The sequence below is a fragment of the Phyllobates terribilis genome, unplaced genomic scaffold, assembly GCF_046119375.1.
Source record: "Phyllobates terribilis strain yellow unplaced genomic scaffold, ASM4611937v1 Scaffold_1__5_contigs__length_1240528914, whole genome shotgun sequence".
NCBI classification, from domain to species: Eukaryota; Metazoa; Chordata; class Amphibia; order Anura; family Dendrobatidae; genus Phyllobates; species Phyllobates terribilis.
In genome coordinates, this window is record NW_027362761.1 from 1,123,864,920 (window position 1) to 1,123,889,855 (window position 24,936).

The following is a 24,936-nucleotide window of genomic DNA, read 5'->3' on the forward strand; positions in this document are numbered from 1 at the left end:
TGCTGCACTGGCAGAAGCATGTCATACAATATTAGGACAGGTGCCAAGGAGCATGTGCAGTAGGATGCTCTGCCGCCATGACCTGTAGATAACCATTCCCGCATACAGTCAAGGTGTCTCCAAGTTACAGCAACCACTCTTCATTCAGAAAGACAGGATGGACATCAGCGTGAGCGGAGTCTTCTTCTCTTCAGGAGTAAGGTATGCCCAGATCAGATCATCCACTAGGAGCAGATCTTCCTACACATGGCGGGAGAGAGGCAGAGCTTTCTACTGCACATGCTCACATGCCCCTGTCCTATTGATATTCTAGGACAAGTCTCTAACAAGGCGGCAGCCATTTTAATGAATTCTAGTGATTACCTCCCTAAACAAAACATATTTATCAATTAAAAGGAATCTGTAAGGAAGATCACTGACCACCTGCTCCCAAATATGTGGCCATGCAGGTCTTTGAAATATAAATCCATCAACACCTTTATATCTTTTATCTGTTGCCGCATTAATCAGAGTTTTCATTCATATGCAACTCCTGTGTTTAGTGTTCTGGGTGTGACCTAGCACTTCCAGAGACTTTATCTCCCCAAGTTGTTTTCTCATCCAGCACCAGCCTCTTTGACTTCATAGCTTACTGCCCATATGATGTCAGGGGAAAGCCAAGGAAATTTGGCAGTAAGCTACCAATCACACTGATGCTGAGCAGGGAAAAAACCTAGGAAGGCAGAGACGCATTAAGTGCTCTGTCACTGCATTTAAATGAAAATTTTAATTTCTCGAGAATGCAGAAGATATATGGGTGTCGATAAATTTACATTTTAAAGCCCTGCATGCCCATAGGTGCGGTTTTGGAGTGTTAATCTTACTGACAGATTCCATTTAAAGGTATTTAGGAATGTATTTATAATGAGGTTTCCTTTGGTCATTTGCTTTTTTTCTATTCCCGCAAAACCCTTTTAAACCATATTTATAGATAACCATCAAAAATGCGCTAGTCATCTAGAAGGATACAAGCAGCTCCCTAAATTTTGCTTACATGGATGCAGTTTGGTGCAATATATGGAGGCTGGATAGGGGATAAAATAACATTTATAGATATAGATGAAGATTACAAGAATCTAGGTAGATACAGTTTGGGCAATCTTCTGCTGCTGTAGGTAGTAGGTGTAGTAGGTGTAATAATATTAGCAAATACCGCCAATTAGAAATGCAGTATAGTTCTTCTGATTGGCTATGTCGCTTACCCATTGTGCAGGGCATTGCCGTTGCGTTGGTATTCATTATTACGACCACTCATATAGTGACAGTTTTTAGTGGTTATATGCATAGATACCTAAGTGACATAGCTAATTAGAAGAACTATACTACATTTCTAATTGGAGGTATTTGCTAATATGATTATTATTACACCTACTACATGTTGGGATAGGATTTTGGAGATGGGAATACCCCTTTTAAGTTGCACTTTTATTAGGGAGTAGGGTGTGGAGATCTTTTCAGAGGGGGGTCTTTAACATAATTTGTATTTGATTTGTTCAAACCTGACCCCTTTTCGTTGATACTCTCATTATCGTTCGTAACATAGGAAGGTAATACTTCATAAATTAGAATATTTACTCTCTAATAAGAACAGATCCCATGAAGTTGCCAGTAATGCTGCAGTGATTTGCCCTAGTTAATATTCTGAGTGTGTTACTGATACATAATATTCCTGTGACTGAAAATATTTATACAAATATGAATACCAAGCATGATTACGCCTGAAATATTGAAATCTATTCCGACATAAATCTCCTCTGAACATTCTCTGTTTCACTACATTTGCTATTCTGACATCTCACCTTAATCAGCTTCCAAATTCAAGCAGCAGAGAGAAAATAGAAAATGAATAACCCTGAATATATCACACAAGTGCAGCAAGTAACTATTAAAACAAAGCCTGAGCGCACAAAGTGGGAATTCTGCCAGGAAATGCGCCAAGGGCCCACTCCTGACTTCTGTAGATCTTCAGTGTGTACATTACACCATCTCCTCACTCCGCTAGTCCTCAGCTTTTCAAGTAAAAGAATACTATAGGATTGATGTATAAAAATCACTACAGAGAAAATAAAAACAATGGGGAAGCAATGCTACAAGTTACAGGAGACATGTTGGAATATGAGACCATTGGACAATTGCTTTATCTTTTCTGCATACTACATTTTCTGGCCCTGGTGATTTCAGTTGGAGATACTTACCCTTCACTATGTTCAGTTGGAATCTATTTTTTCTCAAATATATACAGGCGGACAACAGCACATTATTATATACACGGCACAGGTCCCTAGACCAACCAAACACATGGAATGAATGCAAACCTGGATATGCTATCTTTGACACTTTGGTCACTTAAAGAGGTTGTCCACTACTTTTACACTGATGACCTATATGTCATAGGTTATCAATGTCTTATCAGCCGGGGTTCGACACCCAGCACCCCCAACGATCAGCTGGTCAGCATCAATAAAAGCTGATCGGAGGGGGTGCTGGGTGTCGGACCCAGGCCAATCAGACATTGAAGACCGATCCTAAGGATAAGTCAACATCAATGTAAAAGTTGTGGACAACCTCTTTAACTTTTCGCACTGTTCTAACTAGAGATGAGCGGATCTTTTGAAATTCAAACTTGCCTACTTCGCCAAATTTTCGCAAAAAATTTGATTTTGTAATATTGGAAAGTTTTTAATTGCTCAGAAAATACACGTGGTGGAGAGAAGAGAAAGAACCCGCTGACCGTAAGAGCTTACACTCCACAGGAGAAAGTAAGAGAAAACCCTTCTGACCATAAGAGCTTACACTCTACAAGAGAGAGAAAAAGAGAGAGGACCCCACTGATCATAATAGCTTGCACTCTACAGGAGATAGAAAAGACCCCACTAATAATAAGATCTTGCACTTTACAGGGGAGAGAGAGGACCCTGCTGATCATAAGAGCTTACACGGGAGAGAGAGACTTACTCAGTGACTTTGGAAATGGAAAACCACTTTGCCTTATGAATGGTGCTCCTCTGGGAACAGCTGATGTTACACACCTGTCCTGTATTCGGGCTGTGCTTCCCTCACCCTGGTCCGCTAAACTCTATTGTGCTCCATGTCGGGCTTTGCAGATGCCCCAGCATAATCCCATGTGATCATCTGCCTGGGCTCATAAAAGGCTCACTGAGACACACACGTGTCTTGGTATTAAGACTTTTAGTTTGTCATTGCACAGCTCCATGCCTACGGTCCCTCCAGGATGTCTCCTGTCTGCCTGCAGCTTCCCGAACTTCAGCTACCTGTCTGCCTGTGACTTCCACGACTTCATTTACCTGTCTGCCTGTGACTTCCAGTACCTCATTTACTTGTCTGCCTGCGGCTTTCAGTACCTCATTCTCCTGTCTGCCTGTAGCTTCCAGTAATTCTGCTATCTGTTTTCGGCTTCCAGTACCTCCACTCTCTGTCCTTTGAGCCCCACCCATCTTCTGCACCAACGCCTGTGGCCCATGTGCTCACCCTGACCTTGGGCTTGGAGGATCCTCCTCATCAGGTGAGCCTAAAAGCAGATCTGTGATGGCCCAGGTACTGACCACCACTGTATGAGGTATGATAATCTGTAAGATGTCATAGCTGCAGGGCATTATATTGAGGCCCACAAATTAACCCACTCTCTGATTCTTCAGCAGTGTGAGAATATTGTGGGGAATGTTTTTTCGTGCAAGTTTCAAATCTCAATATGTTCCAATTCATGTAAAACCACAAACTTCAGGAAGTTCGACTCAAACTCGATTCTCCACAGATCAATTCACTCATTTCTAGTCTTAACCAATTTCCAGCCTGATGAAGGATGAAAAAACTCCCAGTGACATTGATAAAAAAAAGTGTTTTCTTTACTTTTGGAGTCATTTTCAGCTAATAAATAAACAAAGAACATGGCACAAACTCAAAATATTCTCCAAGAAACACAATTTCTACAGCATCTTTTCTTATAATTGTGCATTATGCGGTCCTTATGTTAAGCCTCCTAGCATTGGATGAATATGTTGACAACTGGGTGTTACCATTCCCCTTGTTCAATGGGTGTTTCCCTAACATGGCTGGAGAGGGACGAAAATTCCTCCCTGACATTTGTAAGTACACAGGCCCATGCAGCCACTTTACCCGACACCCAGTTTTCTAGATGGGGGTCCCAATTAGAAATTTGACAATGTCTGACTTTGGAGGAAATTAAGATTTACTGCAAGACCAATATTACCAATAATATTGCTATACAAGATTAAATAATATCATGCTATGCTATGACCACATAAAACCACCACTGTTCATTACCAAACTCAACTGTACTGATATGGAAGTTTGCGGCGCTTCTAGCAAAGATACGGTCTCTACAGATGATTTATATACTGTATTTATATTTAATAAGAGTTACAATTAAAAAGGGATAGATAAAGATTAGCAATAAAAAAAATATGTGTACGGAGATCCCCATTGGTTGAGAACGAGATCTGACCTATTACAAAAGGATGCAATATTAAAGCGGTTATCTGGGATTTTACTTATATCTCCCTATGGGAATAAGAACTTGCACGCAGGTAGTTGGTAACTATCTATCTGTAATGCTCTGTGCCGTTCTCTGCCAGCTCAGAAAAAAAAGAAAAAGTATTTACAAAAGTTTACAAAGTAGTTCAGGTGCTGTATCGGGCCAAAAGAATGGCTAGTACTGTTGCTTTGCCTCAATGGTGTCCTGGGTTCACATTCAACCAAAGATGTCCTCCCCATGTCTGGGTTACTTCCTACACTCTTAAACATACTGATAGGTTATCTAAAATCCTTTTAAATTGTGTGTATGATATAAGTAAATTTGGCGCCCTCATGAGGACAAGGACTGACTGTATAATGCTGCTGAATATAATGGTGCTATGTATAAAGCAGGAATAATTATATAAATGTTCTTTTATAATACATTCTATGAAAATTATTACTTAGTTAATTCTCATTCGTACTATAAATGTTGTATTTTGTATAAACAAAATAATTTGTAACACCAACATGTCCACAGATAAATTTTAACAACTAACCCTTTAACAATTTACAGATCTAGCAAAAGTTATAGTCACTCAGATAATGAAGCACTGAGACATTATGGCACAAAATTTGACTTGAGCCACAAGCCATTGGCTTGTGCAATGTTGAGTTGTCGGCTGTGTAAAGTTATCAAGGTGGAGCATTGTGATGTTGCATCTGTAGAATAACTAAAACATTGCATCTGTACTGATTCCAACACATTTTACCATAGTGTCCTCTCCAATAGCAATAAACTCTTGGAGACCAAAATACTTTAGCTGCCTAAGACCATAATCACTGCTGTAGGGAACAATCCAAATAACACAATATTGGGGAATTAATTCTTACAGCCTGTTTTCACCTTCCTACTCAGCCAATTTTTTCAATTCTGACTACTGTCACTTTAGGAGGTAATAACTCTGGAACGCACCAACATATCCCATTGATTCTGAGATTGTTTTTTTCACGACATGTTGTACTTCACAATAGTGGTAAATTTGGGTCAATATGATTTGTGTTTATTTCTAGAAATATCAAAAATTTGACAAAATATTTGAAAATTTTGCAATTTTCAAACTTTTAATTTTTATGCGCTTAAAACCAGAGAGTCATGCGGCACAAAATCGATAATAAATAACATTTCCCACATGTCTACTTCACATTAGCGTAATTTTTTAAACATATTTTTCTTTTGTTAGGAAGTTAGAAGGGTTAAATGTTCATCAGCAATTTCCCATTTTTCCAGTAATATTTACAAAACCAATTTTTTTAGGGACCACATCCAATTTGAAGTGATTTTGAGGGCCATATGTGACAGAAAATACCTATAAGTGAGCAGATTTTAAAAACTACACTTCTCAAAGTTCTGAAAACCACATTCAAGAAGTTTATTAACCCTTTAGGAGCTTCACCAGAATTAAAGCAAATGTGGAAGGGAGAAATAAAAAGGGAGAGATCAAAATTTTGAATTAGCCCCAAATTTTGCAATTTCAAGAGGGTAACAGAAGAAAATGGACCATACAATTTATTGTGCAGTTTCTCTGGAGTACACTGATGCCACATATGTGGTGGAAAACTACTGTTTTGGTACATAGAGGGCCCGAAAAGGAAGGAGCGCCATTTGACTTTTGGATCACAACATTTGCTGGAATTTTATAACGTTGAGCCATGAAAATAAAAAATCACATTATTCCCACAAAAATATTGCTTTAGCCCCAAAATATTAATTGTCACAAGAGTAACAGGAGAAAATGAACCATACAATTTTTTCCGCGATTTCTCCTGAGTACAATGATACCCTATATGTGATGGAAAACTATTATTTGGGTGTATGGCAGGGCTTGGAAGGGAAGAAGAGCCATTTGACTTTTGGAGCACAGAATTAGCTGGAATAGATAGCGGATGCCATGTCACATTTGCAGAACCCCTGATGTGCCTAAACAGTGGAAACCCCCTACAAGTGACCAAATTTTGGAAAACACACCCATCAAGGAACTTATCTAGAGGTATGGTGAGCATCTTGAACCCACAGGTGCTTCACAGAATTTTGTAACATTGAGCCGTGAAAATTGAAAAATAAATTTTCCCTCACTAATGTTGCTTTAGCCCTATATCTTTCCTTTTCACAAGGGTAACAGGAGAAAATGAACACCAAGCATGTCACTCAAGCACCCGCGATACATGGTGCATACCTGAGTACCCGATGCAAACTCAAGTAGCGAGCACTTCCACTTAAGACTAATGACAACTTATTCAATATGATGACCTAATGTTATCAAATTCTGTGTGGTACCTCTGGGTTCAAAATGTTCACTATACCCCTTGGTAAAATCCTTGAGGGGTCTAGTTTCCAAAATGGGGTCACTTATTTCCAATGTCTAGGTGCATCAGGGGCTCCCCAAATGCGACATGGCGTCTGCTCTCGATTCCAGCCAATTTTACGTTCAAAAAGTCACACAGTGTTCCTTCCCTTCTGAACCTTGCCATGCACCCAAAAAACAGTGGTTTTCCCCCACATATGGGGTATCGGCTTACTCAGGAGAAATTGCACATCAAATTGCATGGTGCAATTTCTCCTGTTACCCTTATGAAAATGCAAAATTGGGGGTTGAAAATATTTTTTGGGGAAAAATGTGAAAATTTTATTTTTACGGCTGAATGTTATAAACCTCTGTGAAGCACCGGGGGGTTCAAGATGCTCACTACACATCTAGATAAGTTCCCTGAGGGGTCTAGTTTCCAAAATGGTGTCACTTGTGAGGAGTTTCCACTGTATAGGCACATCGGGGGCTCTCCAAACGCAACAATCCGTCTCCAAATTATTCAAGCAAATTTTACATTCAAAAAGTCAAATGGCGCTCCTTCCCTTCCGAGCCCTTCCTATGGATGCGCCATTTCTGGGGCGGCTGACGGCTGGTGTTTCTAGCCTGGGAGGGCGCCAATATTCATGGCACCCTTCCTGGGCTATTAATATCAGCCCCCAGCTGTCTGCCTAGCCTTTGCTAGCTATTAAAATAGGGGGGACCCCACGTCATTTTTTGGGGGGTCCCCCATTTTAATAGCTAGTAAAGACTAGGTATTCAGCTGGGGGCTGATATTAGTAGCCTGGGAAGCTCCGTGGGTATTACCCCCTTCCCAGGCTTCAAATATCTGCCCCAGCTGTCTGCTTAACCTCCGCTAGAGACTAAAATTACGTGGAACCCCACGCCAATTTTTTTTTTAATAAATCCTTTATTTTAACACTAAATGACAAGTACAGTAATCAACACTATCACTGTACTTCTTATATATGTGACTGACATGTTTCTATGTATCTAATCTATGTGTGATGCTCTATTCTTTCTGTACTAAATTGTTGGGTACTGATGCTGAATTGCCGGCCGGCTTTTTAAAAGAGAGTGTCTTCTGAGCAGTTTGTCAGCTTTTGGACACCTTTGAAGGTGTTTTCTATGTGTTTTTGTTTGCCTGCCATTGGTTTTAACGGTGTTCAACAGTGTTCTAAGGTGTTTGACGAACAGTTCCACGAACATCCCGGTGTTCGACAAACCGAACCCGAACACTACGGGGGTGGCTCAACACTACTCCTTATTAATTCTTGTCCATAAAAGATATTTGGACCCCAGTATAAGAAAATAAAAACTCCAGCTACTTTAAAATATAATAAGAAACAAATTTACAAAGTAGGTTGAACCTAATTAGATTGAGAAATTAATTATATTTTATAAAGTACATGTAAAAGTAACATTTTCCTGTCTCGGAACACTTTTCTCCTCATACGGTAGGACATCTTTGTTAGCTGCAATATGACAAGACACAAGTGTTCTGCAGATGAAATGGACTAGAGTTTACAAATTAGGACAAATAGTACAGGAACTTGTAAAGTGAGATGATGTCTGACATGTACTGTTCTAACCTAAGGGAGAATCTGTACAGTACGTGACAATCACATCAATACGTGCAGGTTGGCTGCAAAGTTGAAAGTTCAGTAAATGCAGTGGAGTAGAGCGCAATATCGCTGCCTGTTATACTTTTAATATTTTTTATTCATCATTCCCATTGGCTACATCTGATATTACAACTTAGTCTTGGTTTTATTAAATGGAGATGAGTTGCAATATCAGATGCAACCTATCGACAAGGTGGGGGTTATGTATGGTGAAATAAAGATTTTTTTTGTTTGTAATATCTCCTTGTGGAGAGAGACACGACCGGCATGTCAGTGTAAGGAGACTTATAGGACATGCAATTCTCCTCTGAGAAACTAAATATGCAAATTGGCTCTTCAGAGAGTAAGAGGACTAGAACTCTAGCTCTACATATTGGAAGTAGCGATCCTAAAAGTCAACATCAATCCTTTGACAAGTCGTGTAGCAAGGCTCATTAAAGGGAATCTGTCAGCATGTTTTTGCTATTTAAAGCGTATTATAGGGCAGGAGTTCCTGATTCCAGGGATGTGTTATTTATTAGGCTGTGTGTTATCATTTCAATGCAAACAGCCTTTTATCAGCAGGAGATTAATACTGCTGGACTACATCTCACACGACCAGCAGTCAGGCTAATCTGTGTAACCCCACCCCCACCACTGATTAGTAGCATGCGCACAATGCACAGTGATAATTCATCAATCAGTCCAGTAAGTGATACATCACTTGAATAAGTAAATCAAAAAGAAGAAAAAATGTATAACGAACAATATCTGAAAATATCATAAATTTTATTGATGCAGATCATTAAAAACATACAAAATTCCAATGGCAACAAATATATTAGTGGTGGGCCAAGAAAGGCACCACAGATAGATATCCACATGAGGAGGAAGCTTATAAATAGCGGCACAGACAGTCAAGAGGGGTATAGCAAAGTACCCACTCAAAAAATTAATACATACTTCCTATGTCTGGACGACAAATAGGTGTTAAAGTGCACAGTGCATTATACAATTTTGTAAAAACCATCCCACACCTAAATACATATACAAGTATGCTATCACTACTCACATGTGTTAGTCAGTCTATGGTGCCGCCGCCCCTACACGCGTTTTGGGGCTGTGCCTTCTTCCGGGGGTGTGACATCATTAAAATCGGTATCCCTTAAGTATTGCATACTGCCCAATAGCAAAACCCCATACAAAGCCATCCCACAAATATTCTCCAACGCTCCCAGTGATAGGTGCGGAACACGTACACCTAAATCCCAACACTCACATCCGGGTACATCCAGTCCGAACGCAATACCACCCACTAGATCACATGGGCGGAGTCGCGCCCATTAGGTCACATGAGTGAGAGTCCCGCAACGTCACAGATCCGCCCACCGGAAAATACGGCATCGGCGCCACAGCCATGCGCATTGGTGCAGTAAACCAACCACACACCGCGCATGTCCATGGAACCGCAGTGACGCCAGAAAGACGAATCGCTATCAAACACACAAAAGGATGCCAAACATCTCACAGGTAATTATTTTTTATAGCAATGAAAACTGGACGTAATATACCTATAGTTCACATGGATGGAAATTTCTAGACAGGAACGGGACTGATCAACGGGATGACCATAAACAGTAACCAAACAAAATGTGCACAAAATAAATAAACATAAAAAAGTGTACACTATAAGAATCCTTAGTACACAAAAAAATAAATTTAATACAAAAGAACAGCACTCAAAAGAAAGATGGGGGGGGGGAAGAAGAGAAGAAAAAAAGGAAAAAACATTATACTAGGGACCTGAAAATAAACAATCATGGGACAGCCCTAATCAAAAAAATAATAATAAAGAACACAAATTCTACAGAACTGCACTGGCAAAAGGATACTCTAATGATCCATTAGTTAGGAGGACCCCCAAGTCCTATATAAATGTATACTTTAGTAACCTAATCTTTGGGTGTAATATTACCACAAACACTCCCATCCATAGAGGCATGGTACCTTTGCCTGAACGGAGAGAGGTGTAAGGGTATAGAATAGTTATCCCCAATAAAGATTATAAAGAGATTAAATCCCCGTACTGGTGCATTATTCTGTAGATAGCTATCATTTCCAGAATATAACCCATAAAATGTACAGGCCCCCAATACCACACAATATTTAAAATTATACATTTCCTTTATAATAGAAGTCAATATTATTAAATTTTAATCATGTATAGATTTCTTCATTGCTTGTTTCTTTGGTATCCTTGAACCATAATACATCATTGACCGACTCCTTTCTTCCCAAAGGTATCCCCATCACCCACACGTGGCTAAGGTTCATCCACACTTGCCCTTCGATAGAGGTCAGAGAGAACAACAGCAGTCAAGGACAGATACGCATATACTAAAGGGAAAAATAAACCATATTAAACAAATACCAAAATAAACAGAGAACATTTTTTTAAGATAAAAACACATAAAACCATATGTAGTTAAAATACCGAAATCAAAGGCCATTACAAAAAGGGGAGAGACGATTAGAGAAATGGTGAGTAACTCAAGGATTCATTTAGGCCCTGAGGATGTAACGTTTGTCATAGCCAAATCCATCTGGATTCCTTCTGTGCAAGTGGGCGGCTAACACTACCTCCACGCAAAGTTGTATATATGTGATCAATCCCCTTGACCCGAAAGCCTGATGGATCACATGCATGATGCTGCTTAAAGTGTCTGGGGATTATTTTCAACAAATCCAAATTCTCTTCTGTGGCGGCCACCACAATATCTCGCACGTGTTCTCTTGCTCTAGTCTTAAGCATCCTGGTTGTAAGTCCTATATAAATCAAAGAGCATGGACACGTAGCGTGGTAAATAACGTTGTGTGTTGTACAAGTAATAGAGTGCAGGATTGTAAATAAGTGTCACGCAAAGTGTGGGAAAGACTAAGTGCAACACAAAGGGATGAGGGGAAGGGAGCCCAGACACTAGGGAAAGGGGGAGTGGAGACCTCCTAGGCTGATCTGATATAACCCTGTCTCCCCTATTGCCCCTATATTGGTTCCTCGCCTATTGCCACACAGGAACCTAAAACCCTGTATTTCCCTAGAGGTAGGCCCTGGCTAGGGAACGGGGGGGTGAGCACTAGTCAGTCCCTATTAACAACTAAAGACAACAAGGTAGACAGACACGGGGGAAATTAACTTAGCTTGAGCCGACTTCAGGGAGATAACACACACATCCTCTTTGCACCAGAGAGGAAGTAAACAGACTGCACTTGCTCTAATCTTTCACACGGAAACATGTGAATATCACCGGCACCTCCCTATTGCAGACTGAAAGTATTTAAACACCCAGGCCAGGGTGCTAATCAGCAAGAGGGAGGTAGCCGCTGGGTCCTAGAGTGAGACAGATCTAAAAAGGTGTCTTTAATACCAAACTAAGAGATGTCCTGCAACCAACTGCAGGGTGACTGTATGTCACATCTGACACACCTGTGACAAAGCTTTCTTGCCCTATGTTATGCCGCACTCAAATTATATAGCAAAAAACTGCTGACAGATCCCCTTTATAGGATAGATATTGACTTTTAGGATTGCTACTAACAATAGGTGGCACTAGAGTTCAAATCCTCTTCCTCTCTGAAGAGGCAACTTGCATATTTAATTTCCCAGAGGAGCATTGCACAGGGTACAAACCTCCTTACCCTCGCATGCCAGGTATGTCACTCTCCACAAGGAGAAATGTTACTCCTTAGACCCCAGTCAGAGGCCTCTCATACAGTCTAATCAGGTCTAAGGCTGCAAACACTCATCTGCAAATTCATAGTCTAGTTTTTATCCTAGGTCATATGGAAGGCTCGTTAAAGGGTAAATACTGACTTTTAGGATTCTTCCAATAGGTGGCAGTAAAGTTCAAGTCATGTTCCTGTCTGAAGAGACAATTTGCATAGCAGAAAGAGACAAATTCATAGCAGAATCAGTATGAGCTACATGCAACTGTGTCATGCATTTTTGCTGCAGGTTTGTTGAGCATTGTAAACGCGAAATCAGCAGTGAGAATCCAAAGAATAAACTGATGTGCTGTAGATGGAAAATCAGCACTGCTGCTCAAATTCCCTGAAGATTCCACTTGTATTTTACACAACGTGTGGATAATGCAAGTTGCTAAAGTTTAAGGCTGTGTGCCCACGATGCGTTTTTGGTGCGGATTTGCAGCGCAGAAACGCATTGCATACCTTATCCCATGACTTCCTATGACATTCTGCAAGTTCTGTGCACATGGTCAGGATTTTTTCTGCGTGGATTTTACTCGCAGAAAAAATCCTGACATGACCAATTCTTGTGCGTTTCTGCATTCAGATTTGCCTATACAATGCATTGGAAAAACGCATGGCAAAAACGCATGGAAAAACTGCATGCCTTTTTCTGCCAAAGAGATGCAGAAATGCTCAGGAAAATTTCTTCCTCATTTCTGCATCGTGGGCACTAAGCCTAAGGCTGAGTTCACACGATGCGTTTTTAATGCGTTTCCGCGGCAGTTTTGCAGTTGCGTAAATGCCGCGTAAACGCATTAAAAACGCATGGTAGAAGGGCAGCAATGTTCCCCAATTGAAATCAGCAAGTGCTGTGCCCATGATGCGGATTTTTCCGCAGCGTAAACATGTCAATTAATTTTGTGTAAACGCGGCGTTTTCGCCGCCATTGACTTGCATTAGAACGCGCCAATTCCGCAAGACTGCATTTGTACTTGCGCTATTGGCGCGTTCTAATGTGCGGATGATACCCGGGTCTGGATGAGAGGAGACTCTCCTCCACACCCAGGTACCATTAAAAAGCTGTAAAAAAAGAATAAAATAAAAAATAAATATATACTTACCTTCTGTCGGCCCGCGCAGCATTCCTGCTTGGTTCCCGGCACTTTGCAGTGAGTTTAAGGACCTGCGCTGACATCAGAGTCATGTGCCGGGTCACGTGACGCTGAAGTAGGCAGGTCTTTCAATTCAAAGTTGCCGGCGAGGGAGAACGGAGTGAGCAGAACAGCGCGGGCCATCAGAGGGTAAAGTATACATTTATTTTTTATTTTTAACCATTCTCTCAGGTCACACTATATAAATCCATGCCGGTTGCATGGATTTATATAGTGTGACCTAGTTGTCAAGCACTTTCCAAGTGATGCTAAAATCGCCTGGAAAGCGCTTGTCAATCTGCATGCGGAAACGCATGTGGATCCGCATGTACTCTGCAGGAAAAACGCTTGCACAATCTGCATGCGTTTTTTCTGCCAGGGAGATGCAGAAATGATGCAGAAATTTTCTGCTTAATTTCTGCATCGTGTGCACATACCCTAAGGGTCCGTGCCCACGATGCGTTTTTCAAGTGTTTATGCTGCGGAATTTTTGCAGCGTAAACGCTTGGGAAGCGCTTGGTAATCCTTCCTTCATGGTCCCCAATGAAATTCCGCACTTTCAATGCCCATGCTGCGGATTTTTCCGCAGCGTTTTTGAAGCGCTCAAAAATCCGCAGCATGTCCATTATTTGTGCGTTTACGCATGCAGAATTGCCATCTACAATGCATTAGAAAACGCATGGCAATACCGCATGGGCAAAACGCTTGTAAAACGTGCGAAAAAAGCGTGTCAAATTCCGCACGCGTTTTTCCCGGCAAGGAGATGCAGAAATGAAGCGGAAATTTTCTGCTTCATTTCTGCATCGTGGGCACATAGCCTTAAGCTTAAAGGGGTTTCATGCCAACCCCTTTAAGCTTAGGCACTGGACTTTTTACTATAATAACCATAACCCTAACACTTACATTTTTTAAACTGATGTGCGGCCCCATTCCAAGCTTTGCTGTAGAGCCCCCCGCTCACCCTGTGACGCCCCCTGCACCCTTGTCTTACTGATGTTAGAAGCTCGGGTTACTGTTGGGTGTCGGAATTGTGCATAAATCTGATTGACTGAAAAAAATAAGCTAATCTAAGTGGCAATGTAGAGATTTCACTTACTAAACAGGAGAAAACATTGTAGTGAGTGCACGACTAAGGATGAAGTAAAGGTTTATCCACATCAATATCTTCTCTGAGGCATCACCTGTGAAGACTTCATCAAAACGTCCCAAGACGATGAACGAAACTACTGTCAATCCTCGCTGCCTGTCAGTACGATTATATCATTAGCCTCGGGCACAGATACAGTAAAGGGCAAATTGAGCTTAATGCATTGCTTCACGATATCTAGGGGATTGATTTTCTGCAGCCGCGCTGTCTTCATATATTTATTTGTAAACTAAGCCTAGTAGTTGCTTACGGTACAATATTGTGTTATCCTGCTTTGGTAGAATTGATATTTTCGCCTCTGATCTCCGTGTAAGGGGAATGATGATGCAGAACTCCTGAGGTTAAACAAATTTTAGAAAAACTATTTTTTCTCAACAGCCTATTTATACAGTCATGCTCTCCCCCGTGACCCTAGGACAGGCTTGGCACTTACTGAACATGTTGTATCTGGGAGCTTTGTACATTTGATCGTAGCATTATAAACACAGTACACCGCGATCCAAATTATTATGCAAATTTGATTTAATCGTCTTAAAGATTTAATTTTTTGTTTGTCAAATAAACTCATGGATGACTGAAAGTAATCTCAAATAATTAGGTGTCAGGTGAGCCCAATTACAGGAAAACTACTTAAAGAAGCCCTCCTCCTCCCACCGAAGTTTTTATTCTCTTAATATATTGCAATCATCATATTATATATCACTGTGTTCTTGCAATTGCTCATTTTGTCTTTCTACCCAGATATTTCCTCTATTTTCTCTGCTCTATGTAGGAACAGGAAGCGTCTTGTCCCTGCAAAAATCATTCCCCTCTTCAACTCCTTTCCCAGCTGCTCTGCCCCTCCCTTCTACCATTGATTTTTACAGAGACCTATGACTCATGCAGGGATAATTGACCTCCTGTTTCCACATAGAGCTTAGATGGATTCAGCTAGTCAATTTTTAATCATGTGATGTCATAGACCTAAAGGAAGTTTGAAGAATTAAGTTATTAAAAAGGGAAAATGAGCAATTGTAAGTAGACAGTGCTATATAATATGATAGTTGCAATATATTAAGAAGATAAAAATTTTGATGGGAATGCTTCATTAAGAAGGACTTTCCACATTATTAAGCAGGTCAAAAGATTCAAGCAATATGGGGAAAAGAAAAAGGATCCCTCTGCTGCTGAAAAGCATCAAATATTACAATGCTTTGGACATGGTATGAAAACAATAGATATTTCACAAAAACTTAAGCGTGATCATTGTACTGTGAAGAGATTTGTGACTGATATGGAGAATAGATGGGTTCGTGCAGATAAAGGCATAATGGGGAAGGTTTTTGCTGGACAAATTTATCGTATTAAGAGAGCAGCAACTAAAATACCATTGCAAAGCAGCAAACAGCTGCTTCAAATATGAAGCTGCTGGTAACTCTGAAGTACTGCAACCCTCAAGGTGTAGGATCCTACAGAGGCTTGCAGTTGTGCATAGACCTACTGTAACAATGTGTTATCCCAGTTGGCCATCGACCATAATGTAATTAGACCCCATGGAGTATAATGTAATGAAGCCTCAATTGGCATTCCCTATCTTGCATCTTGTGGGGGGAATGTGTGTCTTTGTTCCTCTGTACAGGGGTCCTCCCTGATACACATTATTACAGACTGCCAGAGATAAGACTTTAGGGACCTTCTTTCAATCTTTGAATTTAATGTACCAGGTGTTTAAGAGGGTGGGATGTATCTTCACCCAACCAGGAGACTGATCCCAAGAAGAAGGTAGAAAATGAAAGACACATGTTTGGGTTCTGGTTGTTGGTGCTGTGTCTTGGAAGGGCTATGATCTGCTGGTGTGGCCAGCTCTTGGTGCCACTACTTGGACCATTAGAGACTGGGGATCAGCATCATGTGGTATTGTGTCATCTTGCCCACCCTGCTGAATTTGAGGAGGATCAGCATTTTATTTTCTTTGGTGCCGGATTACTGAGTGGAGCCCCTGGATTTGTCGATTTGTTTCTGTTCTCATGTTACAGACTCTGTGGAATTATATCTATGCTTGGTGGGATATTCTCCAAGTGACACAATAAAGTTTCTTGGATTATTCACTGGTCTGCAGTCCCTGCTTGCTCTGTCACACGCCCCATCACACCTACTATTCCCCTAAACAGTGCTCGCAAGCAGAAACGGTTGCAGTGGCCTGAGACCTACATGAAGAGTAATCTTAAAACAGTCTCGTTTACTGATGAGTTCCATGCACCCCTGGATGGTCCAGATGGATGGAGTAGTAGATGGTTGGCGTATGGCCACCCTGTTCCAATAAGGTGGTGACATCAGCAAGGAGGTGGCGGAGTCATGTTTTGGGCCAGAATCACGAGGAGAGAGCTGGTAGGCTCCTTTAGGATCCATGGAGGTGTGAAAATAATCTCAGCAAAGTCCATAGAGTTTCTGACTGAAAACTTTCTTTCATGGTACTGTGCCATTCATAGCAAAATCATCTTCATGCGTGACAATGCACCATCTCATGCTGCGAAGAATACCTGAGCCATTGGCTGCTAAGGGTTTAAAATGAGAGATCTTCATAGTGTGACCACCATCCTCCCCTGACCTCAACCCTATTTAAAACCTTGGGCATATCCTCAAGCAAAAGATCCATGAGGGTGGGAGGCCGTTCCCATCAAAACAGCAGCTCTGGGAGGTTATTCTGACATCCTGCAAAGAAAACAGAAGCTATCCAAAAACTCCCAAGTTCAATGAATGCAAGAATTGTGAAGGTGATATCAAAGAAGGGGCCCTATGTTAACCTGTAACTTGGCCTGTTAACCCCGTAACCCCAAGCGATTTTCCATTTTTTCTTCCCCTTCTTCCCAGAGCCATAATTTTTTTATTTTTGAGGGCTTATTTTTTGTGGGAATAGTTGTACTTTTGAATGACACCATTGATTTTACCATACAGTGTACTGGAAATTGTAAAAAAAAGTGCTATTCCTCAATTATTTTTTTGGTTTTTTATTTACCATGTTCACTAAATACTAAAACTGACCTGCCAATGTGATTCTCCAGGTCATTACGAGTTCGCAGATACCAAACATATATAGGTTCTTTTTTATTTAAAAAAAAAATATCCTCTCCTCTGAAATTTGTAAGAAAAAAATTTTTGCTTATGTCGCCATTTTCCGAAATCCGTAGAGTCTACATTTTTTGGGATCTGGGGCTGGGCGAGTGCTTATTTTTTGAACCCTGAGTTGAAGTTTTTATTGATACCATTTTGGGGAAGATCCGATGCTTTGATCGCCTGTTATTGCATGTTACTGCAATGTTGCTGCGGCGAAAAAAAAAAATCTGGCCTTTTGACTTTTTTCTCGTTACGCTGTTTACCGATCGGATTAATTTACTTTATATTTTGATAGATCGGGCGATTCTGAATCCGGTGATACCAAATATCTGCATTTTTTTTTATTGTTTTATTTTGAATGGGGCAAAAGCGGGGTGATTTGAACTTTGGTGTTTTTTATATATATTTCCAAAAACTTTTTTTTTACTTTTTACTGGCTTCAATAGTCTCCAAAGGAGACTTGAAGCTGAGATCATGTGATCGCCTGTGCTACACATAGCAGTGCTTCATATTTGTAACAGAAATCATGACCTCCTATAAGCCTGGCCATAGGTCGGCGTTGATAGGAGATTTACAATGACAAGCACAGGGGTCTTCTGCAGACCCTCAGCTGTCATGACAACCCATTGGCACCCCGCTATCACTTGACAGGTGTGCCAATGGGTAGGTATTGTGACGTGCTTCCAGCCGGCGCATGTTAAATGCTGCTATCAGAGATTGACAGCGGCATTTTACTTGTTAACAGCCGCGGGTGGATCGCGTTTCCACCCGAGATTGTTAGAGGCACATGAAAGCTGATTAAATCAGCTGTCATTGACGCGCCCCCAGGGCAATGGGGTACTCGGCGTCCGGGCCTATGGATGCCGGTGGGGGATATCACGGTGGCTGGCCCGGTCCGTGGCCCAGGGCGATCACCAAAAGGGGATTTATAGAGGATTTGTAAAGAGTTCGTGACGCCACCTGTGGAATGCGGCTAAAGGGAGCCGCCGCTGCGGAGCAGTCCTCTGAGGCAGATGTTAGGGCAGCTTATGATGGAACAGCTCCCCACAGGTGGAGCGGGCCTCAGGGCAGCGTGGGGTAACGGAGAGTGGTGCAGGGGAGAGACGGCCAGCACGGTTCAGGAGGAAAGACGGACACTCACACGGGGGTAAGCTTCAGTACCTTTACTGGTGATGATGCAGGCACGGTCCAGGGTACTCCGGTCGAAGGGTGCACTTTTGGACTCTCCCCAGTGAGCGGGTATAGGGCCTTCTGATCTGTGGCTTTACTCGCTAAGCTTCTAACCTGTCTGGAGCTAGGCCTGGCTTAATTACTGTCTCTCTCTCTTGCACCTGCTGACCTGGTGGTAGGGCTTTCGCTTGGAGATCACTCTCCCTGGACGCTGGGGGCCTCCGTGACTCCTAGCCCTGGTACTGTAGTCAGCGTTGGTCGACCTGGGACTTGTAGTCCTCCAGGTGTTCCGGTGGTCCCTACTGGATATAAAGGGACCCGGTAGGCGCGGACCCGGTGTCCGGTATATATCTCGGGGTGAGCCTGGTATGCTCCTCTGCCCCCTCGCTACTTCTTCCTTCTCCTCTCGCCTTCGGCCACACTCAGGGCCCTCACTAGGCTTCCACTCGTGCTGTATGCCTTGGCTCGCCTAAGCACAGCAGCCAGCGTGTGCCTCTTCACTGGTCTAAGTGCCAGCACACTCTTTCTCTGACTGAGAGACTGACTAAAAACTGAGCTGCCTGGCTCCACCCTCCCTATATATATCCCTAACGGGCTCCATCTGGTGGTCTGAGGTGGTAGGGTGGAGGTGTGTGAATGTGTGAGGGCCTCTTGTGGAGAAGTCCATCCATTCACCCTTCTGGGTTCTGTGGCACCTGTGCGTAGCAGGGCGCCACATCATGTGCCGGGAAAGATGCGGGCTCAGCGCCAGAGCCCGCATCAAAGGTAGGTACGTGACTCATGATGTACCTATACGTCATTGGTCGTGAAGGTGTTTATACGTTTTTGATTCATAAGCTTTTGAATACAGTAAATGTGACCTCTTAATGCTATAAATTCAACAATCTTTACAATCCATACAATGTTTGGAAACTCATTTGTGTATAATAATTTGGAACAGTGCGCTTTTCATTTTTTTCGTTTTGGAAAAAAATTACTGTTATGATTGAGAGGTTTGTCCAATAATATTTGATTCATATCCATAACGGTGGATATTTGAACATTATACTGACTCATTTGAATCGACTATTTAGCAATATGAGAGAAAAATAGCATTTGCATAATAATTTGGAACATGATGTATACAGTACTTCTATTTCATACTGCTGGTCCACCATGGCCAGGATCATCAGATACTCAGCAAGTCCAACAAGAGTTGGGTTGAGCCCAAAGTGGCTGTTACTCATTTTTAAAGACCCGATTGGTGGCTTGCGCTGACAAAGAAAGAGGAGATGTCCCACTTCCACCAACAGCAGGACCACTGCGACTTGTGATAGACAGCAGCGGTCAGGTGATTTTGAGTAACACATCATTGGATGTTTTTCTTATAATGCGCTGCTTAATTGACCTGACTGATACAGACGATCACAGTCTGCAGCAGTCCTGTTGCTGATTAAGCAATGACATCTCTTCTTCCTGTGTCAGTGCAGACCACGTATCGGAATTCAGGTGGACTCAGGTGAGTATCAATTAATTTATCTTTTACAGATCCATGCACCTGAGAAACTTTTACTTTTGCCTGGAAAACCACTTTAAGTGCCCTTATGCATTTCTAGGAAGCCACCCCATACCACAGCCTGTCCCATTTAGGTGTTTCTCATTGGGGATGCACCAACCACTTCAGACAGTTCTTCTCTGGGTCCTTGTGGGTCTCTTTGACCAGTAAAATGTGGATCTTGGTTACAGCTCACATTTGATGGCACAATAACCTTATAAACACAGTACACTTCCATTTCGGATGGCTCCATGTCAGCAATCATTCATACTTCAGTTTTCCTGCAGATTTGTATAGTTCTGCCTTGTGTCTTTATAGGTACTTTTCACTAGTATTACTTTTCATGGAATTCTCCCCCAACTACTCACAGATGCAACAGCATATTGCCCAACACTCTGCACAACAGGAGCAGAGACCAATATATATGTTTGTGGAAATAAGCTGTTGATAGAAAAACCTGCTCATTTGAGCATTAGTTTGTTGGTAATCTAAACTGTGGTCTCTATAGGTCTGCACTGAATTTTTGCCCATTCATCCAGAAGAACATATATGAGGTCAGATACTGATGTTGGAGGAGAAGGAAAGGCTCACGATCAGCATTGTCATTCATCTCAAAGATGTTGGATGGAGTTGAGGACTGGGCTCTGTCATGTTCTTCCACACCAAACTCTCCCACCCATGTCTCTATGGACCCTGCTTTGTTTGCTGGGAACAGTCATGGGGAACAGAAAAAGGCCGTCCCTAAACTGTTACCATAAAGTTGGAAAATACTGTACAATAGTCCAAAATGTCTTTGCATGTTGATGGATTACAGAATTAAGATTTCTCTTCAAAGTAACCATGAGCCTAGGCCAACCCGTGAAATAAAATGAAAAACTTTGCTTTGTGCCAGCTGTACAGATTGGTGGAGGAGGGATAATGCTGTCAGGCAGGTAACTTTCTAGCGGCGTTTGCCAAACCCAGATTCGCCCATCAGATTCCAGATAGAGAAGTGTGATCCATCACTCCGCAAAACATTTCCAATGCTCCAGAGTCCAGTGGTGCCATCTTTACACCAGTGCATCTGATGCTTGTCATTGTGCTTGGTGATGGAAGCCTTCCATTCAACTGCTTGGCCATGTAAGCCCATGCCATGAAGCTCCCGGCACAATTTTTGTGCTGATGTTATTACCAAAGGAGTCTTAGACTCAGCAGTTATCGAGTCAGCAGAGCCTTGATGACTTTTTTTCTTTTCCATGAGCCATTCTTTCACAATTGTTATACACGTGTGCCAATGGCACTGCATGAAAGACCTGAATTCCATTATTAAGGCGTCTCTCCCAATATTTTTATCCACATAGTGTATTTCCAATCACGGGTGTGTCTGTATGTGAAGCATAATGGTCCTGGTCACCCGCCAGTCTCTACTTCCTTCTGCAGCAATGACGTCCTGATATGTCAACGCTGCTGCCAATCACTGACGTTTTGCAATACATGAACTCCTTACCTTTTTTTACAAATGACATGGTGATAAAAAAAAGTGTACATAGAGGAAAAATACACAATAATAGTCCCACACACATCCCTGAGCATTCCAACTTCTGTGTATGTCTACATAACAGCCCGCATGCATGTAATTATCTCCTACTCATCTGCTTCCCTTAGTTTCTGTAGCAAGCCCAGGAGAAATGTAAAATATGACAAGACATGTATTTTAAAAAAAGAAACAAGTGTCAGGAAAATCAGTACACAACATATTTCATCTCTACCAATTTTTTTTTTTTCCTTTCCAGGAATGTCCCAGTGGGATTGTCAATGAAGATACGTTTAAAGACATTTACGCTCAGTTCTTCCCACAGGGAGGTAAGTGGTACTTTATATCTCTGCAGTTCACAGCTAAGATCCACGAAGTGTAATGTAAGCTGCAATCTCAGTAATATCCGACTAAGTGCAACACAAACATGAATCAACAATATGCCCGCGATGAACACAGCAGATGCTCGGCAGTAACACTGGCAGCACTTGTGCTAAATACTCTTCAATGTGCTTATTATATCCTCCAGAATGTGCTCCTCAGATAAGACAGAACAAGAATCAAGACAGCTGTATAAAATCTGGACCGCTATCATATAGAATACAGATTTTTTCCCCCATGTTGGCTCTATATTTAATCTATATCACTAAGACATCCTATAATAAGGACGGGTTTACACTTGTGTAGGGCCATTACTGTGGATCCAAACATGGACAGCACGGACATTATATTGGCCATTAGAGACAGACATTTTGAGCAAACAAGTGACCTCTTTTTTCTTCTGGTGCAGAGGCATAGCAAGCTTGATAGTTACAGTTCAGAAAACATGGCACAATGTACTTGATGGTTACAGCTCACATTCTGATGAGTATTACATTTAGTCGAAGGCCAACCACTTCATCAGTTTTAGATTAATCCCTTACCGGCACCTTGAAGTGTGATCTGCATCCCCTTGGTTGCACCCATAGTCACTGTAAACTTTTACCCATAACTCTTGTGCTTCTACATTATTGAGAGCTGTCCCTGCCACAGCCAGTCCTGCCTAGGTGTGCTTTGTGGTTTTGCACTATTCACTAGTCCTCTGCAGACGAGCATATGAGAAATTCATCCTGAAAGCTGACTTTTTTTTTCTAATTTTCATCCGTGTGCCCATTTTTTATGTCCGAGTGACGTCAAATGTAAAATCCGTGTCTTATCTGTTTTCATAAAAAATGCAAAGTATCAAATACAGTTTCCTATTGTAGCCTTATCATAATGTATCTGTAAAAATCAGATGCCACTCAGATGTTTTGTTTGGGATCCGATTTTTTTTTTTTATGCACCCATAGACTTGAATGGATGAGTCCCATCCGAGACTTGGAAGAAGGTAATGTATGCTGCGATTTTTTTCTCACGGAAAGTCGGGACGAGAGAAAAATCCTTCACCTGAACAGCACTATTGAATAACACGGGTCAATGTGCTGACTGTGTGGTATGCGATCAAAAATCAGGTAGCTCACGTCCGATTTATACGCTTGTCTGCATGAGCTCTAGATCTGTCCAGCACCCCTGTAGATCTTTGAGGTCGCTGGAACTTTACCTGTCATGGACATAATTGGGGATACATATCCCAACAAAATTCTCAACTGGAGTATGGTCAGCTATGAAAGAGGGTCGCGAGTAACGTTCAGCTTTGAGAAAGGGTTGCGAGGCACATTCAGCTCTGAGAGAGGGTTGCAAGCCACATTCAGCTCTGAGAGAGGGTTTCAAGCCACATTCAGCTCTGAGAGAGGGTTGTGACGCGCCCCCTGGGCCGTGGGGTACTCGTCAGCCGGGCCTCTTACGGATGCCGGTATGGGGAATATCACGGTGGCTGGCCCGGTCCGTGACCCAGGGCGGTCATTAAAAAGGGGGGTATTTATATGGGTTTTTGGAAAGTTCGTGACGCCACCTGTGGATTGCGGCTAAAGGGTGCCGCCACTGCGGAGCAGTCCTCTGGAGCTGGTGTTACGGCAGCAGGGATGGTGTGGCTCTCCACAGGTAGAGCTAGCTCCAGGGCAGTGTAGGAGGTGAAAGGTTGCGCTGGGCGTTGTGTTGCAGGGAGTGAGAGATGGTGCAGATTAAAGAAGGGACGGAGGCAGTGCGGTGCAGTCATCCGAGTTTTTACTCACAATTCTTATAACAGTTCCACTGGTGCACTGTACAGTTGTCGGCCTCCCACGTCGCGCTGCGTTCACCAGGCAGGGGTTCAACTCTTCCTCAGGCAGACCAGGAGTACCTGACAGAACCCAACTTTCTCGTGTTCCTAACTAGACCGTCTTCACGCTGGGTCTTTCTCCCTCCTGCCTTGCGCTTCCCACTCTCAATCCAGGTGCTCTGAAGTCCCTCCTGTCTCGTCGAAGTTCCCAGACCTGCTTGACCCTCACGGTGATTAGAATGAGGCTTCAGCAACTGACTATGTAAGCCAGAAGCCTCCGGTTTTCCCAGTCGAGACTTGGAGTAACACGGCTGGCCCAGGGGCTGGTCCCCTTCTTGCGGCCTACGATCCCTCTGTCTTCTGACAGATTCGGGGCGTATGGGTGCCGTCTTGCACTCGCCGTACCCCCTGGGATCCCTTCCTTAGAACGGAGCCTACTCCTAAAGAGACTCTGCTCCCTGACTGTTCACCACTGACTCCTCTACTCGACTCTCCTGCCACCCTAAGATGGCTTCCCCTTATATATCTCACTCTACAGTGCTCCCCTAAACTACTTTCTCCACCCACACCCACTACTGGTTCCCCCGTACCTTTGGGTTCCCCCCACTCCAGCCAGGGTCAGGGCACAGCAGGAAAACACATTGCATCTTGCCCTTCCAGCCGGCCTGGAGCAGTGTAGTGTTGGATGCAGGTGTTGGGGTTCCGGGCAGTACTCCCTCCTTACCTGAGAGACAGAGACACCACACCTCTGGGTGAGGTGTAGTACCTCTGTGGCGACTGAACCCTCAGGGGCGCCACAGTTGCAAGCCACATTCAGCTCTGAGAGGGTTGCAAGCCATATTCAGCTCTGAGAGAGGGTTGCGAGCCACATTCAGCTCTGAGAGAGGGTCGCATGCCACATTCAG

The 24,936-nt window shown here is 42.6% G+C and overlaps 1 protein-coding gene across 7 annotated transcripts in view; it reads left to right on the top strand.

Annotated features, from left to right (window-relative positions):
- The window catches only part of KCNIP4 (potassium voltage-gated channel interacting protein 4), a 929,844-nt gene that overhangs the window by 833,702 nt on the left and 71,206 nt on the right, over nucleotides 1–24,936 (top strand). For all 7 annotated transcript variants that reach the window (XR_012250673.1, XM_073646875.1, XM_073646862.1 and 4 more), the window contains exon 3: nucleotides 22,115–22,184. Coding sequence is in view for 6 of the 7 variants with exons in the window: in XM_073646875.1 (XP_073502976.1) it covers nucleotides 22,115–22,184 (70 nt within the window). In the remaining variant the exon portion in view is untranslated. The remainder of the gene's footprint in view (nucleotides 1–22,114; nucleotides 22,185–24,936) is intronic.